The sequence below is a fragment of the Mangifera indica genome, unplaced genomic scaffold (assembly GCF_011075055.1).
Source record: "Mangifera indica cultivar Alphonso unplaced genomic scaffold, CATAS_Mindica_2.1 Un_0036, whole genome shotgun sequence".
Taxonomy (NCBI): domain Eukaryota; kingdom Viridiplantae; phylum Streptophyta; class Magnoliopsida; order Sapindales; family Anacardiaceae; genus Mangifera; species Mangifera indica.
Window position 1 is genome coordinate 71,833 of NW_025401128.1, and position 16,750 is coordinate 88,582.

Consider the following 16,750-nt stretch of genomic DNA (forward strand, 5'->3'; position numbering starts at 1 on the left):
TTATTTTTATGTTAAAATAGTTTCTTCATTCATCGTCATTCACTCACAAAAATGCGTAAAATTTTTATCTGTGCATATAATCTGTCCGGAGTAAGTGGCTTTCAAAGTGGGTCCAAATTTCAAGCTGTCCACACAAATATTTCATTTGGTTCAGCCTCTAAGTGCCCAAGTTTACCAATAGGAGTGAGGCAATCTCACCTTATCCACACTCCGTCCACAATCTTTTGTCCCCATTCATCATATCTTCCACATCATAACCAAACCAGCCATTAAGCCTTGACCATTTGTGTCTTTGATCTCTCTTCAGTTTTCATATTTTTGCTAAATCAATGGCAGCCATGAACTCCAGTGTCTTGACCTGCAGCTATGCCATTTCAGGCTCTGCAGGATCCTCTGAGCTCAATGCAAAGATATCTTCAATACCTTCTGTGGCCTCTCCTGGACTCAACAAGCTGCCTGTGATCAGGGCTCAAATGGCTCCTGTGCCAAAAGAATCCAAAAGAAATGAAGCAAAGAAAGCTGCAATGGCGTTTTTGGCAGTTACCCTTTTCACGACAAGTGTTGCTTCTTCTTCTTTTTCTGCAAATGCTGGTGTCATTGAAGAGTACCTTGAAAAGAGTAAAGTTAACAAGGTTTGGCTTCTTGCTTGCTTGTTTCCGCGGATAAAAATGTTGTTATTTTATATTATCTTAACAAAAGTTTTATTGTTTCAGGAATTGAATGACAAGAAGAGACTGGCTACAAGTGGAGCAAACTTTGCTAGAGCATACACAGTTGAATTTGGAACCTGCAAGTTCCCTGAGAACTTCACTGGATGCCAAGATCTTGCCAAGCAAAAGGTTTGGAAGGGAGAAATAATTATCTTTGGCTTCAAACATATTTAATATTGAGATTTCATTTAGATATATACTAGTTTTGATGGTTAATTTGGATTTGATAAATAAAATAATTAATTGTTTTGTATGCAGAAAGTGCCATTTATCACTGAAGATCTGCAGTTGGAGTGTGAAGGGAAGGACAAATTCAAGTGTGGTTCGAATGTATTCTGGAAATGGTGAAACTGAAGAGGGAAAACTCTGAAAATATTTGTATCTTTCTCACTGTGTATCTAGTTTTCTATTAATGGAAGTTGACATCCCTGGCCTTTGTTTTTAAGAAAATAGAATGGTTTTGTGCCCCGAAAATAAATGCTGGTATGATAGTTATTTGGATGTTATTTTGATAATGTTCTTAGTTAAAATATACTGATGATAACCTGATACGCAAATATTAACTTGTCACTTTTTGATTCAATTTGCCGGTAGACAGAGAGCAATGTTTTCATGTCGTTCTTGGCCATTCTTGCATCGTTCATAGAAGCTTTTTGTCTCGTCAAGCTATTTATTTATACCTAACAACTGGTTGAATATAGGTGGTTAGGTTGATTTTCATTTTGGCGTGAATATTATTGGGATATAAAATAATACAAGCGCTTTTGTTGAGTTGAAGTAATTTTTTGCGATCTGGGTAGAGTTAGTCGACCTGGAACTATCGGTAATTCTTGAGTTGAAATAATTTTGAACTAGTGTTGTCACTTTTTAGAACCTATGGGTCTAAATGTTACCTGGACGAAACTTAAAGGGTACTTGGACAAACGAGATGAATGGCAAAAAGTTCTAGACTTGGCCCGAAAATAGTCTGCTCCAAGAAAATGAAAGAATTCAGAAGATTAAGTTTGTCAGTTAATTTAACTTGCATAAAAAATTTCACATTCCAAAATATAAAATAATAATAAAAGCCATTAAGCGAGAAAGAGAGAACACACACACACCCCGCCAGCGACAAGAGATTTGCAGATATTAAAAATTGCATAGCTGGGAACTTCAATGCCTCTCTTGCAAGCTATGATGCGTGTTTCCAAGTTTCCGAAACGTTTCGGAAACGCCCGGAGACCTGTACGAAACGTGTCGGGCTGTTTCCGTAAATCCGCGGAAGCGTGTAAGGCGTTTCTGCTGATCGAATTTTTTAAAAAAAATATACTTAGAAAAAGAGGTACAACAGTGTAAAATTAACCAGGTCGGGCCGATGAAGAAGAAGAGAGTAAATCTTACGATTTTAGCTTAAACAACTGTTGCATTTTTTCTTTTTTAAAATCTTTAAAGCTTTCATTTCACATTCAATAAATTTAAATTCCTCTTCATGTTTGGAAATGCAAAACCCAACTTTCTTTCTTTCTTTCTTTCTTAAGATTCCTTACATGACATGACAAGTACATTTAAAGTTAAATTTTTAAAAACAAATAATAATGAATTAAATAAAACATATATGACGAAATTAAATTTACCATTTAAAAAAATATATATAATATATAATTATTTCATAAGTTGGATAGTGGGAATCATCACTACATCCCACATGTATTGATATGTCTTTTTAAACAATAATAAAAGACCATAAATCAAAATTGATGAGATTTTATATATATATATATATATATATATAATAAAATAATATTTACACATACGATACTAATCACAAAATTAATGTTTATGAATTTTTACAAAATTAAAATTATTTTATTATTGACATAAAAAATATCCCCTTTAAAATAGAAAAAAAAAGGGAGGATTTTTCAAGAGTACCGTGAATGGCGGCTCCTTTCCGCCGCTGTCTCGTGGAGATCACCAACACGCTACACGCTCACTTTCCTTCATGCCAACAATTTATCCTCTACGTCACTCCCCAAGTTTTCTAATCCTACTCCACCAATTCTTACCAACAGCGTGTCCAAATAAATCCACCACTGACACGCGTCAAACATTCAGTGACTAAAAACAACACTAACGCCCTTCACTGCACCGGACAAACCGGATCGAAGCTTTCCTAGTAATGTCCGAACCGGACACACGTCAACTCCTTCAAAATAAAAAAAAGTTGCTAGGTTGCGCCGTTTGCGCATTGCCCACCTCATTCTTCTTCTTCACGTCGCACACCACTGTTTCATTCTCACAACCAAAACAAACATCTCTTTCTTCCTCTCAACATAAATAATCTATACGTGTCAAAAACTGAAAAAAAACGAGTTTTTTCTTGTGTCAGAAAACTGATTTCGAAAGTTTTAATTTCAAATTTTTATTATCTTTTTATGCATGCAAAGTGAAGAGAAGATTATGGAGTCGGAAAAACTAAGTTTGCATGCCTTTATGGGAAAGTTTAGGAGCCCTTCATGGGCGCCGTTTCTTCTTCTTCTTATGACTTTGGTGATAATTCTCTCTTTCCAAATTACGACAAAGTCTGTGAATCCCATCCGGGTCAGTCTTTTTTCAGGGTCGTCGGGGTCCGATCAATGGTTTGCTTACCCGGAAACGTGTTCCGGGTTCTTGGGGCAGTTGCCGATGAGGAAAGTTGTGATGTCGTTAAAGGATTTCGGAGGTGTTGGAGATGGGAAAACGTCGAATACCGAAACGTTTCGGAGAGCGATACGGTACATGCAAGGGTTCGGAGATAAAGGAGGCAGCCAGTTGAATGTGCCGGCAGGTACTTGGCTTACCGGAAGCTTCAATCTCACCAGTAATTTCACGCTGTTCCTTGAAAAGGGTGCTGTAATTTTGGGCTCTCCGGTAATCAAAATCATTCCTTCTTGGTTTTATTTTTTTGTAATTTTATAATCAGGGTTTCTCATATTTTTTTGCTTGTCTTAAGTGTAACGTTTGATTATGTGTCTTGGCTTGGATCATGGTTTAAGAATTAAAAGCAAGAAGGGTTTTAGATGAAAATTTGAATTGGGGAAGTTAAGATGAGTTATTCAGTTGCTTGACATATAGTTTGTGATCAGTATTAGTTTAATTTGGGGAGTCGGAAGGTAGGTAGACCAGTCATACATCTCAATCTCATTTGTCCTTTTGTTACCTTTTCTTTGAAAGGAGAAAGAAAGATGGTGTCCGTGCTGATTCTTTATGGAATGCCAATCAAAGGGACCCATAAAATAAAAAGTAGTCAGGTTGCTGCTGGCTGTAATTTTTCTGGACATGACAATTTTCAATTCATTGTTGTGACAAGGAATGATTATTGACTTTATTTTGATGGGGAGCAATCTTATTAGACGAATCATATACAGCTAAAATCGATGTTTTTTATGACTGTAACAGTGTAATTCCTGCTCATTTTTGTTTTTGATTAATTTCATAGGAGGCAGATGAATGGCCCATCATAGCGCCATTGCCGTCTTATGGAAGAGGGAGAGAGAGATTAGGAGGAAGACATATTAGCCTTATTCATGGAGATGGCCTTGTCAATGTTGTCATTACAGGTATGGATTCTTTTTCGCTTTGAATTTTTTATTCTTGATTGCATAAACAAAGTTTTATAATGCATTTCATAATCATGAAGAAGTGAAAACGGAGGAAAATAAAAATGAAGTTTTTGTGCACAAGATATATTTATGTGATATAGCTTTTATCTACCTTTCACGGTGTAGTGGACAGAAACCTAATTCTGAAGAAAAGATTTACTCGGTATTCTGTCTTTATTAACTTACCAAAAAAACAAAATTCTAGTAAATTGAATCACTATTTACTTAAATAAGATGTGTTAAAAAAATCCCCAAATGGAACAAACCCAATATTGAATAACCGAAAAATGGTTCAGATCCTGGTTAAGATTTTGGCCAAATTAGTTTGTCAATTCAATTATTGATTTGATTGTATTTGTAAACTAGTTATGAAAAGAGATGATTAGAGAATATTTTGATATATTGATTTAAAGAAAAGAATAATATTATATAGAAAGTGTATCTAACTAATTTAGGAAAACTGTTAACTATATTTATCTAATTTGGAAAAAATATCTTTGAATTCCTATTCTACATTATATATTCCCTATTTACATGATATTATAATAAATATTTTAACACTCCCTTTCAAACTGGAGTGTATAAGTCACATGCACTAAACATGTTATAAATATAATTAATTTGAGGGCCTTGGAGAGATTTAATAAGAATGTCAACAAGTTGATCGTTTAAACTGACATGACTTGCGGTAATGTTGTTGGACATAATCTTTTCACAAATAAAATGACAATCAATTTTTATGTACTTTATCCTTCATGAAAAATTGGGTTAGAAGAAATGTGAAATGCATTTTGGTTGTCACAAAGTAATGACATTTGTGATATATCTGCAAACTTTAACTTTTGAATTAACTGCTTCAATCAGACAAGTTCTCAGGTAATTAATGTCATAGCATGATACTCTGCTTCTGCACTTGATTTGACCATAACATTTTTTTTTTTTTTACTTTTCCATGATATGAGATTTCCTCCAGTAAATACACAATACAAGAAGTAGATTGTCTGTTTGACAGTGAACTTGCCAAATCAACATCTAAATATCCAACAACATGTGTATAACCCATATTCTCATAGAGTAAACCTTTTTTTGAGGTTCCCTTGATATATCTAGAATCTGAACAACCGCATCTCAATGATGGTCACATGGAGAAGGAGAAACTGACTAATACTGACTGAAAATGAAAGGTTAGGTTGTGTATTGGTGAGATTATTGAGTTTACCAACTAACCTTCGATATCTCCTAAGGTTTGTAATAGGCTCCTTTTGTCCAGGTAAGAGCTTAATATTAAGATTCATCAAAGAGTTAATGGGTTTGTAGTCTAACATCCCTGTTTTTTTAGAATATCCAGAGTATACTTCCTTTAACAGATAACAATTCATGACTTAGACTATGTGACTTCTATGCCAAGAAAAATACTTGAGTGGCCCTAAATCCTTAGTCTGAAAGTGTTTGAACAAATGTTACTTACTCAATGTCGTTCTGATCACTTCTTGTTATAACAATATCATCCACATAAACAACTAGATAAATGCATTGTCCTTGCAAAGTATGTCTATAGAATATAGAATGATCAGACTCACTCTTTTGTATGCCAAACTCTTGAATCACCGTGCTGAAATGATTGAACCAAGGATGAAGAGAATGTTTTATGCCATACAAAGAATAACAAAGTTTACATATCAATCCAGACTCCTTCTAAGCAACAAAACCAGATGGGTGCTTTATATAAATCTCTTTTTGTAGTTCACCATAGAGATGGTAATTTTGGCTTGACTTTAGAGGTTGTGACCTTAACGGGGAGAGGATTCTTTGATGGAAATGGGGATGAAAAAAATCTCTGCAATCGGGGATGGGTCAGAGATTGAGATACATGTGTCCTCTATCGCCCCGCCCCGCCCCGCCCCTTCATCGTCTTCGTCCCTTTATATTAAAATATTTACTTGAAATACTAACATATTTTTATAGTTTTAAATTATTTATGTTTTCCAAATTTATTTAGATTTTTGTTGTGTATATTAAAGTGGTTAATATGTTATATTTGTTACTTTGAAATAGTGGATTGATTTTAATTTTACTTAATTTTGCTATTTTATATAGGCCAAAGGACTATTTCCCACCTAAGGTATGCTGCTTTCTCAAGTTTCCCCCCTTTAACTTTGAAAATCCTAAATACCCACCCATGAGCAGTTAAAATTAATGGAACTCTAACCATTTAAAATTTTATCTCTTTTTGCCCCCCCTAAACTTTAAAAACTAAAAGTTTTCCCCAATCTAAGTTTCCCCTAACAGTTAAAATGATAGTTTCCTCTAGAGTTTCGTTTCCAGATCTCCGATGTCATCTCTAGTGCCATTGCCAGTGACCTCTCCCTCCTAAAGCTTTTTCTCCCTCCGGCGGTCTCTTTCCACCCATTTAGATGTTTGATCGACGTTGAAGGAGCCATGAAAGACGAAGACGAAGTTGTCGTCTTCATCTGGGAAGAGGATCTCTTCCTAGAAGAAAACCTTTGGGAAGACGATCGTCTTCCCAAACAAAGACAATAGCTTCGTCTTCGTCTTCGTCTGGGAAGACGAAGAGCTTCGTTTTCCTCGATGAAGCTCTTCATCATTCACGGCTCCTCTGACGTCGATTGGGTGTCCAAATGGGTAGAGAGAGATTGTTGGAGGGAGAGGTTGTCGGTAATGACGTCGAAGATCTAAAAACAAAACCCTAGGGGGAAATTATCATTTTAAAACTTAGGCTAAGGAAAACTTTTAGTTTTTAAAGTTTAGGGGGAGAAAAGAGATCATATTTTAGTTTATTTTTAATATTATAGATAAAATGATGATTTTGCCTTTACTACCGTTAATTTTAACTGTTCATGGGTGGGTATTTGAGATTTTTAATGTTAAAAGGGGAAACTTGGGAAAATAGCATACCTTGGGTGGGAAATAGTCTTTTGGCCTTTTATATAATTATATTATGTTTAGAGGGTATAAGAAAGACATTTTTCTTTACAGAGAGAGGACGATAAATCATTTTTATCCCTGTAATCAAAACAGGGATTGATATCTTCTACGAAGATGGGGATGGGGATTGAAATGTCCTCTCTGCCCTTCCCTCTTGCCATCCCTAATTCACTATAAAGAAAAACATTCTTAATATCCAATTGATGTAGTGACTGTTGCTGAATAATAACCATAAACAAAAATGGGCAAACAAAGGACATCTTAGCCATATAAGAGAAGTCTAGGTCATATGTCTAAGTGTAACTCTTGGCAACTAAAGCTTTCAATTTCTCAACTTTACCATCTAGACTAACCTTAACATTATATATCCATCAACAGTGTCTAGGAGGTATATGACCCAAGTACTATTGGCATGCAAAACAAACATCTCATTAACCACTACTTATCGTCACCTAAAATCAGATAGTGTCGTACAAACAATGTTAGGAACAAATACATAAGATAAAGTAGAGACAACGGCATAAAAAGGTAACCATAATCAATGATAACTAAGGAAATTATATATAGGATAAGGATTTTGAGTGAAACACATACCTTTGCGAATAATAATAGGAAACTGATCAGTAGGAGGCAGGACCTTAGTAGTAGAGCAAGAAATTGCATAAGACTAACACCATCACTTACGGGATGATGAACAAGATCAGTATCAAGCAGGGAAGATGGTTCCTTAGTGGGAGGAGAAAAAAGAGATAAAGGAGCAGACTCAAAAAGTGATTCTAGAAAAGAGACAACATATGGTAATGGAAGAATTTTGGTAATAAGCTGATCATCTAATGAAGAAGAAAAGTAAGGAAAGGACTCAAAAAAGATAATGTCAACAAAAAAAATAATATCAACATGTGTTAGAAAAATAACACCGATAACCTTTTTAGAGACGAGAGTACCCAAAGGGTGGTTAATTTGTCACAACCTAGAGATAAGTCATGAACAAAAAAGTGCATCCAAAGACATGAGGGGAAAGAGAATATAAAGGCTGTTCAGGATATAAAATAGAGTGAGACAACTAATGTTCAAAAACTGAAGAAGACATTCAATTTATCAGAAAACAAATAGTGAGAACCACATCTGACCAAAATCGAAAGGGAATATTATTATATATAAATAGGGTGCAGACAATCTTGATGAGATGTCTATTCTTACGTTCAACAACCTCTTTTTGCTAATGGGTATAAACACAAGAGGACTACTGTAAAATACCTTGAGAAGACATGAACTTGGTGAAGGAAGCAGAAAAGTACTCACAAACATTATCACTACAAATGGTATGTATAGTAGTCGAAAACTGTGTTTTTATCTCAACACAAAAGGATTCAAAAATAGAAAATAACTTAAATCAATTTTTCATTAAGAACAACTAGGTGCAAAGTGAATAATCGTTAATAAAAGTAACAACGTATTGAAACCCTAAAACATACGTGATTCGACTAGAACCTTAGACATTTGAATGAACTAACTTATAGGGGGACGTACCCTGATTATTGACTTGCTTTGAAAACGATTTTTGAGAATGTTTTTTAAGCTGACATGATTCACATTGAAGAGATGGTAAAAAAGAAAGATTAGGTACCATCTTCTGTAGTTTGGAGATACTAGGTGTTCGAGACAATTGTGAAGAAATATAAAAAACTTAGTAATTGTGTAGGCTATAGAATTAGGTAGCAGATGTAAGCGGTAAAGACCTCGTAATTCACGTCTTGCGTTAATCATGTGACTTATACTATGATCCTATAAAACAAAAAAGTCATTAGTGGAGGCAATGGTATAATTTAAAGAACGAGTGAGTTTACTAACATAAATGAGATTAAAAGGACATTCTGGTAGATAAAAAATAAAGTGTGAAGGCAAACAAGGAAGAGGATGTGCACGACTTATGACCATTGCTCAGGTTATGGATCTATTGGCTAATGTAACAACAAGTAGAGATTGAGATTCAGTACAATGGGAAAATAAATTAAGGTTACTAGAAATATGATCGAAAGCACCTGTAAGAGTCAAAAGTTGTTGAGATTGATTGTTAGAGGAATCAAGAAGGTTTGTCTAAATAACATTGGCTATCCAAGGAGGACAACCATGCAGTTTATAGCATTTTACTCTGATATGACCTCATTTATGGCAATAACTACACGATCTCTATGTTGAGTTTGAGAGGCAAGAACAGATGTGTCTAAGCTGAAATAACTAAAGGAACCTATTATAATACCTGGAAATGACCTATGAAGTAATCGAGTAAAGACCTCATCAAGGGATGGTATAACAACACTGGCCAAAATCTGATCCAGAACAAAATCAAAGTTAGGACTAAGAAAAACTAAAGTCAACATCATAAAGAATTTATCCCATTGGTCCAAGTCTTTTACAACCAACTTATTGGCAGGAAGAAGTGAGTTGAATTCAACTTTAAGAAAAGACATTCGTCTAAGAAATTCTAACATGTTTATTTCTTGTTGTTTTAGATGAACTAGATTAGATACTACCAAGTATAATTGTTGGTTGTAATTGGCATAAAGGAGCTTGGCTTGAGTTCATATTTCAAAACAAGTTCAATAGACCTGACAAATGGGTTAAAGCTAGGTGTTAGTCATATTCCATGACATACTGCATAAGGCAACATCAGTTCTAATCTAGGTAGCTTTATTAGATTTTATGTCCTCAACTTTGGTTGTTAAATGGTCTTCGATACTTTGTCCTATACACCATAGTTCAATAAAGGCCACCCACGGAACATAATTACTATTGCCAACTAACTTTTCAGTTGTGATTATAAGGAGCGAATTGAAAGGAAAAGTTTACATGATTTGGAGTTCTTAATACCCATATTAGATAAAACACAATGGAGAAATCAATCAAAATTGATTGGAAGCTGTTGAAAAACACCTGGAAACGATGTTAACAAATCAAACACAGTTCGAAGAAAAGGAAAAATCCAACAGACTTTTTTAATGATGATAGAGACGACCGATGACAAATAGGAGCATGACTAACTAGAAAAGATGCATCAATGCTGTCTGAAGATGATAATACTGATGGTGTAGAGTCACGCATACCAAAAAAACAGATCAAAGAAGATGATCTAAGGAGGAAATGGCTGACATGTGCAACAAATTTTAGTGATCGATAATGGTAGGGTCACTATAGAATGACTTGTTGGTATCTTTTAAGTCCATTTAGAGAGGCGATGTTGTTGCACGCTCGTTAGAGAAGAAGATTTGCAACAAAGGCTACCAAGAGAACTAACAATGTTGGAGGTGCATACGACGATGAATGGTGACACTCTTTCTAAAGGTTTGTCAGCAAGGTCGTTCCAATCACAGTGGTGTAGGCATGACTACCGAAAAAGGATAAAAACGCAGTGGTTAAAGAAAATAGCCGAAAAATGACTTGGAATCGCCATAAAACAAGTTAGGATCGTCGGAAAAAAATTTTATAAGTCTAATAGAGACTCTGATACCATATGGAAAGAGATGATTAGAGAATATTTTGATATATTGATTTAAAGAAAAGAATAACATTTTTCTAGGAAATGTGTCTGACTAATCTAAGAAAACTATTAACTACATCTATCTAATTTAGATAAGATATCCTCGAATTTCTATTCTACATGATGTATTTCTTATTTACATGATATTACAATAGATATTTCAACACTAGTTAATTGAATCAAATTGGTTTTAAATGTTAAAAAGAAATACAAATTGAAGAAAATGTTGGAATTCCAATTCAATTTGCCAAATTGCTCGTTCAATAAGAATAACCTTATTCTATTGTTTATTCACTACTCTAGAATAATTTATGAAAACTTGATAAAAAGGTGTAGTCTAAAGCCATATGACCACTCCAAATTTGGAACATGGTTCTTATTAAAATTTAGTTCGAAAGTGATTAACCAAAAATTTAGTTTGGTTATTGGTATTTTTAGTTCAGTTCAAGGTTAGTTAATTTTTCAACAAATTTGGTTTTAAATTAAAGTATTCTTTGAATTGAAAAACTGATTTGGTTTAAAATCAATTAATTTTTCAACCTATTTGATTTCAATTGAAAGTTTTCGTCAAACCGAAAACTAGTTTGCCTCAAAAAGTGGTCAAACTGGTTCAGTTTATCAATTTTGTGCACCCCTAACCTTAATATACTGTCAATATTAGTTTCTTTGAGGACTTCCAAGATATGCAGAAGGAAATGAAATTCCCCTTCCTCTCGTTGATGAATAATTTTAGTGGATTTTATAGTTTCTGCCTCTCTCTTGCCCATTTATGGGACACTCTCTTTCCTTTCCTCTCATCTTTTATTTCCTTCATTGACCTATTTTTCTTCAACCAACAACAGGTTAAGATCTCATAAAATAATTGTGCATGAAGAAAATTATTATATCTTTGAAAATTTGCTCCGTAGTTGTTAGGTGACAAAAATTGTAATTAGAAATCGGTTCCCTTCCAGAATGATGAATGTCATTTATTTTCTAATGTCCAAAAATGTACAGTTTTATTTACTAGTGTCTAAAACCGAATTTATTGGATTAATTCGACCGTAAACCTTAAGATATAGTGACCGAATTCACAACTATTACATTAGATAAATTAGAGTTTCATATATATATATATATATATATATATATATATATATATATATATATATATATACACATACAAAAAATAAAAAAAACCAGAATATGTCATATACATTTTCTATTTACCCTTTTGTAAACCATAGATATGGATCGAGTTGACTGGTTTATCAAGTGCATATGATTTTTTTTTTTTTTGGCATCTGCAGGACAGAATGGAACGGTCGATGGTCAGGGGAAAATGTGGTGGGACTTATGGTGGAACAGAACATTGCAGCACACAAGAGGCCACCTCCTAGAACTGAAGAACTCTCGTAACATTCTTATCTCAAATCTCACCTTCCTTAACTCTCCCTTCTGGACTATCCATCCAGTTTACTGCAGGTTCGGCATTTTTCCAAATCCTCACTTATGGTTTTTAATTATTTCATTATCTTAGGTACTGTCTGCTAACATGACAGAGTTAAGCTACTCTAAAGTGCTATCGCATTAGACCAGTTAAGAATTTTTAGTATAATAATTAAACAAGCTGAATATGTAGTTCTTTCTATCCAAATATGAGTCATAATATCCCATCCCTGAGCTAATGTTGAAGATTAAACTTTCCCCACCCTTGGGACTTTAATTACGCTTGCCATGGAATTGAAGCAACAAAGGATACTTGTGAAACAGAATCATCATATATACATTAGCAATCATGATTAGGGTGCATTTTGTTTCTACTGATCTGTCATCACGAATATGTCTTATATCGGACCACCAAAATACAACTTTTTTTTTTTTTTTTCCTGTTTCAGTAATGTTATTATTAGGTGCATGACAATCCTGGCTCCTCTTGATGCACCAAATACTGATGGTATAGATCCAGGTATACTAATGTGTTCCTCTTTTCGTTATGTAGTGTTTTGTTTTATGTTACATCCAAGTTTCATATTTACTAAACCTATTTTGACATATATATTCCTTGTCTTTACTTTCTAAAACAGACTCTTGCTCCAATGTGTGTATTGAAGATTGTTATATAGAAAGTGGGGATGATCTAGTTGCGGTAAAGAGCGGATGGGACCAGTATGGGATCGCCATGGCTCATCCAAGCTCAAACATCATAGTGAGGAGAGTTTCAGGCACTACCCCAACTTGCTCTGGCGTTGGAATAGGTAGTGAGATGTCTGGAGGGATTTTTAATATAACCATAGATCATTTAAATGTTTGGAATTCAGGAACTGGCGTACGTATAAAGACTGACAAAGGTAGAGGGGGATACATTGCAAATATCACGATAAGCAATATAACAATGGACAAAGTGAAGGTACCCATAAGGTTCAGTAGAGGCTCTAATGACCATCCCGACAATGGATGGGATCCCAAAGCTGTTCCTAATGTGAAGGGTGTTTACATTAGCAATGTTGTCAGTGTAAATTCCACAAAAGCCCCAGTTCTACTAGGCATTGAAGATGCACAATTTGAAGAAATCTGCATGAAAAACATTAGTCTGTTAGGCTTAACCCCATCTGCAAAATGGCAATGTGAGTTTGTTTCAGGTTTCAGCAATCAGGTGTTCCCTTTACCATGTCCCCAGTTACAGAAAAATAGCTCTTCTTCCAGGTGTTCATTTTCCTGAACTTTGGGTGGTTTTGGATGTGTATGCAAGAAATTTAGGTTTACGCTGTTGGGTTCAAAGTTTTTGCATTCAGAAATGAAGTCTGCATTCAGCAAAATGGATTTGAATGTCAAACCTGCACATTGGCATTGAAAGCTCAGATTTGTTGGAGCTGAGCAAGTGAAGTTTTTCATCTTTACATGAAATGTTAATGAGCTTAACAAAACACCGCTGGTTCAGTCACAACCCAGAATTATGGCGGAAAAGTAATTTTTCTTGTTCAATTGGACTGGCTTGGTGTGAACAGGTTTGTCAATGGCTGCTACAAATGTTGCATTATTAGTTTATCAATTGAAAAGATACTTTACTGACCTCGACTGATTCTATACATTCAATTTCAAGAGATGTGTAAAGGGTACTTATAGGTCCTAGCTAAGTTAAGAGCGTGGAAAGGGAAAAAGGAAAGTGAAGTTGCATAGAGCATACATGAAACAGATGCTATATCGGAATATAGTAATATGATATAAAATTTCAGTTTTCATTTGTTGTAAGCTTAGTATTAGAATGTTGAGTTTAAGTGTTAGATGTTAAGAAAATATACTTGTTTCATGTTCCGACATGAAGTTTTATTATTGATTAGTTGTATGTTCATTTATTATTGATTGGTTGTATGACTGTTCATTCCTACGGAGAGCTTTTCAAGGAAGGTTTTGGGATCAATTGTTAAAAGAATAAAATGGGGTAAAAAGATGGTAGAGACAGTATGAACTGGGAAGATGTCAGTACCTAAATCTTCCTCTTCACAGAGTATGCCTTACCACATATTTTTATATAATGAACAGTAGCCACATGTAACAGAAGCTTACTCTCAAGCCAAAATTCTTAACAAAAAAATAAAACTTGCCATACAATAAATTTAAACATTTAGACCAACATCAATCACCACATAGTGGAATATTTCTACCAAAAAGTCATGACAATAACTAAAATTCAGGATTAAGTCAAAGAAGTTACATCACCTGAAACTTTAGTTTGAATACTAATTAATGAACAAAAACACTGATTCCATAAACGCACTACATAGAAATAATACTAGCAAACGTAAAAAACATATATATGACCTCACAATTTTACATTTACGAAGAATAATATGGAGTTTGCATTCAAACAACAAAATATCCTCCAACATAAGATTTTAAAATCAAATGCTACTCATAAATAGCATTTACTCATCACTGTAACAATGTAAATCTGAATTCTCACAAAATTATTGGGGAAAAGAATGAAAAAGTGACAAAAAGACCAACGACTGGCATTACAACCTTTAAAAAAGAAAAAAAAAGAACCCTCAAGTGAAATCTCTTCCTTCACCTAAAACTACCAGAGTCCCCAACCATCCAAAACTGTATAGATGCATAAGGGCATTATATTTTAAGTTACAATAACTCTATTCCCAAATAATACATGTATGAGTACTTCAAAAATCAAATATCAATTAATTGAAGCCAATGAAATCATACCTTGGATCTATGATTCTTTAACTCCCTGTTGCTGCTCCTCAATTATCTTCTTATTCTTCTCAATTGCTGCAGCAACCTCTGGAGGCATATACTTCTCATCATGCTTAGCCAGAACTTCGATTGCTGCAAAATAACAATCTCCGTTTCTTGCCTTCTCTGAGACATTCTTATTTGATTTCAAATTCTTTATCTCCTCCGTAAATGGCTTGACGAAACCCTCTACAACCACTGAATGACCCTCTCTAAACAAATCGGGTAATGAGCCCTGATACCTAACTAATATATCAGTAATTAAGTCAGTGATCACAAATTCTACATCTGGAGAAGATGCCGGATGGGCCACACTGCCTTCAAGGACTAAACCGCCAAGCCTGAACTTGGTTTTTGTCGGGTTTGCTTGGTATTTTTCAAGAGCTTCAGTTGGAGTTACATAAAAGACTAATTGATCTTGAAAATTGTTGAGGACAATTACTATGAACCCAGCGATACAGCTGAAGGTCAATGCATAGGTCCAGAGACGACGGTTCTGTAGTTGTCGAGCTCGGGCTCCAATGTCAACCTTGTTGGACCGAGCCGGGTGACGACGGGCAGTGGAGAGGAATCGTAATGAATTATAGCCATTGATTTGGGGGTGGAAATCAGACAAGGAGGAAAATATTGGCTGAGATCTAATAAGGGTGGCAGCCGGAGTTAAGAAGAGTTGGGGATTGTGGCAGAGAGTATTGAAAAGTTGGGATCTGAGACGAGCGGTAAATCTGGTGGCCATTTTGGATTTTTCTCAAGAAAATTTTGAAAGGAAGTTAGTTTCAACCTCTTCTATATCAGACCAAAAGAACGAATTTCAACAATTCTTGCACTTCTGCGCCAGGATAAGCTACAATGAAGAGTTTAAGCAAAAGGTTAAAACGAATGAGATAAAAATTAAATTTTTACAAAAGATAAAATACACAATAATAATACTAAAATGTATATGATCCCTAAACTTAAAAAATAAAAACCTGCTAAATTTGGAATATTTCCAACATATATGTTAAAAAATTATCGCAAAAGCCCTAATTTCTCTTCCAACGAGAAAAAAGTAGACCAAAAAAATTATTGGGCAAGAGCCACAACTAAGCTAGTTCAAACGTATTAATACAAGTAATACTGATACAATAAAAATAAATAAATAATCATAAAAAAAAAACTGTGGATCGTGAAGGAGTTGAATGAAATCTGTTATGAGCTTCATCAAACTAGATCAATGGAATAATACAACAGAAGGGATTCCAGGTACCTAGAGAAGACTCGACGGCGGCGTCGGTGAAGGGAAGGAGTATGAAGGACCTCGACGCAGTGCGGGTGAAAGTCGAGGGCTGCGCAGGCAGGGCTGCTGGTGTTACTGTTTTGAATTAAGGGGCGGCGATTGGGATTATATGGTGAGTTTAGTGAGGAATCCCAAATGTACCCTTATTAATATTTTGATTTAAAAATAGTTAATTTTTATTTATGAAGGATGAAGGACTGCATAAGTAATTCTTCGGGATTTTAGGAGCGCATACAAAGTTGGATTCGAACCGAATCGAGCTCAAACTTAGCTCGGTTTGTATATAATAGAATTCAAATTCGAGCTCGTCAAGCTCGTAAAAACTAAACTTGAACTATATTTGAATTCAGTTCAACTCGTTTCGAGCTCAAACTTTTAACTAGTTCATTATTAAAACGATGTCATTTTAATACATATTGGTTAAAACGAT

General features: G+C 34.7%; 3 protein-coding genes across 4 annotated transcripts; 2 read left to right on the forward strand and 1 right to left on the reverse strand.

The window, feature by feature from the left end:
• The first annotated feature begins 249 nt into the window (after positions 1–249).
• LOC123206435 (photosystem I reaction center subunit N, chloroplastic-like) lies at positions 250–1,216 on the forward strand. The gene is made up of 3 exons (XM_044623634.1): positions 250–632; positions 714–839; positions 969–1,216. Exons 1-3 carry the CDS (start codon positions 330–332, stop codon positions 1,056–1,058), a joined length of 519 nt encoding a protein of 172 aa, XP_044479569.1. The 5' UTR covers positions 250–329; the 3' UTR covers positions 1,059–1,216.
• Positions 1,217–2,866: 1,650 nt separating this feature from the next.
• LOC123206439 (probable polygalacturonase) lies at positions 2,867–14,165 on the forward strand. Its single transcript, XM_044623637.1, has 5 exons — positions 2,867–3,599; positions 4,168–4,288; positions 12,104–12,278; positions 12,692–12,762; positions 12,881–14,165. Exons 1-5 carry the CDS (start codon positions 3,129–3,131, stop codon positions 13,513–13,515), a joined length of 1,473 nt encoding a protein of 490 aa, XP_044479572.1. The 5' UTR covers positions 2,867–3,128; the 3' UTR covers positions 13,516–14,165.
• Positions 13,156–16,443, reverse strand: LOC123206440 (cytochrome c-type biogenesis protein CcmE homolog, mitochondrial-like). Of its 2 annotated transcripts, XM_044623639.1 has the most exons (3): positions 16,291–16,443; positions 15,015–15,888; positions 13,156–13,367 (listed from the first exon to the last, which is right to left on the reverse strand). In XM_044623639.1, the coding sequence occupies exon 2, from the start codon at positions 15,778–15,780 to the stop codon at positions 15,022–15,024; it is 759 nt and encodes a 252-aa protein (XP_044479574.1). In that variant the 5' UTR covers positions 15,781–15,888; positions 16,291–16,443; the 3' UTR covers positions 13,156–13,367; positions 15,015–15,021. The 2 variants fall into 2 exon arrangements, with proteins under 2 accessions (XP_044479574.1, XP_044479573.1); XM_044623638.1 differs by lacking the exon at positions 13,156–13,367 and having other exon boundaries at positions 14,688–15,888; positions 16,291–16,442.
• Positions 16,444–16,750: the final 307 nt, after the last annotated feature.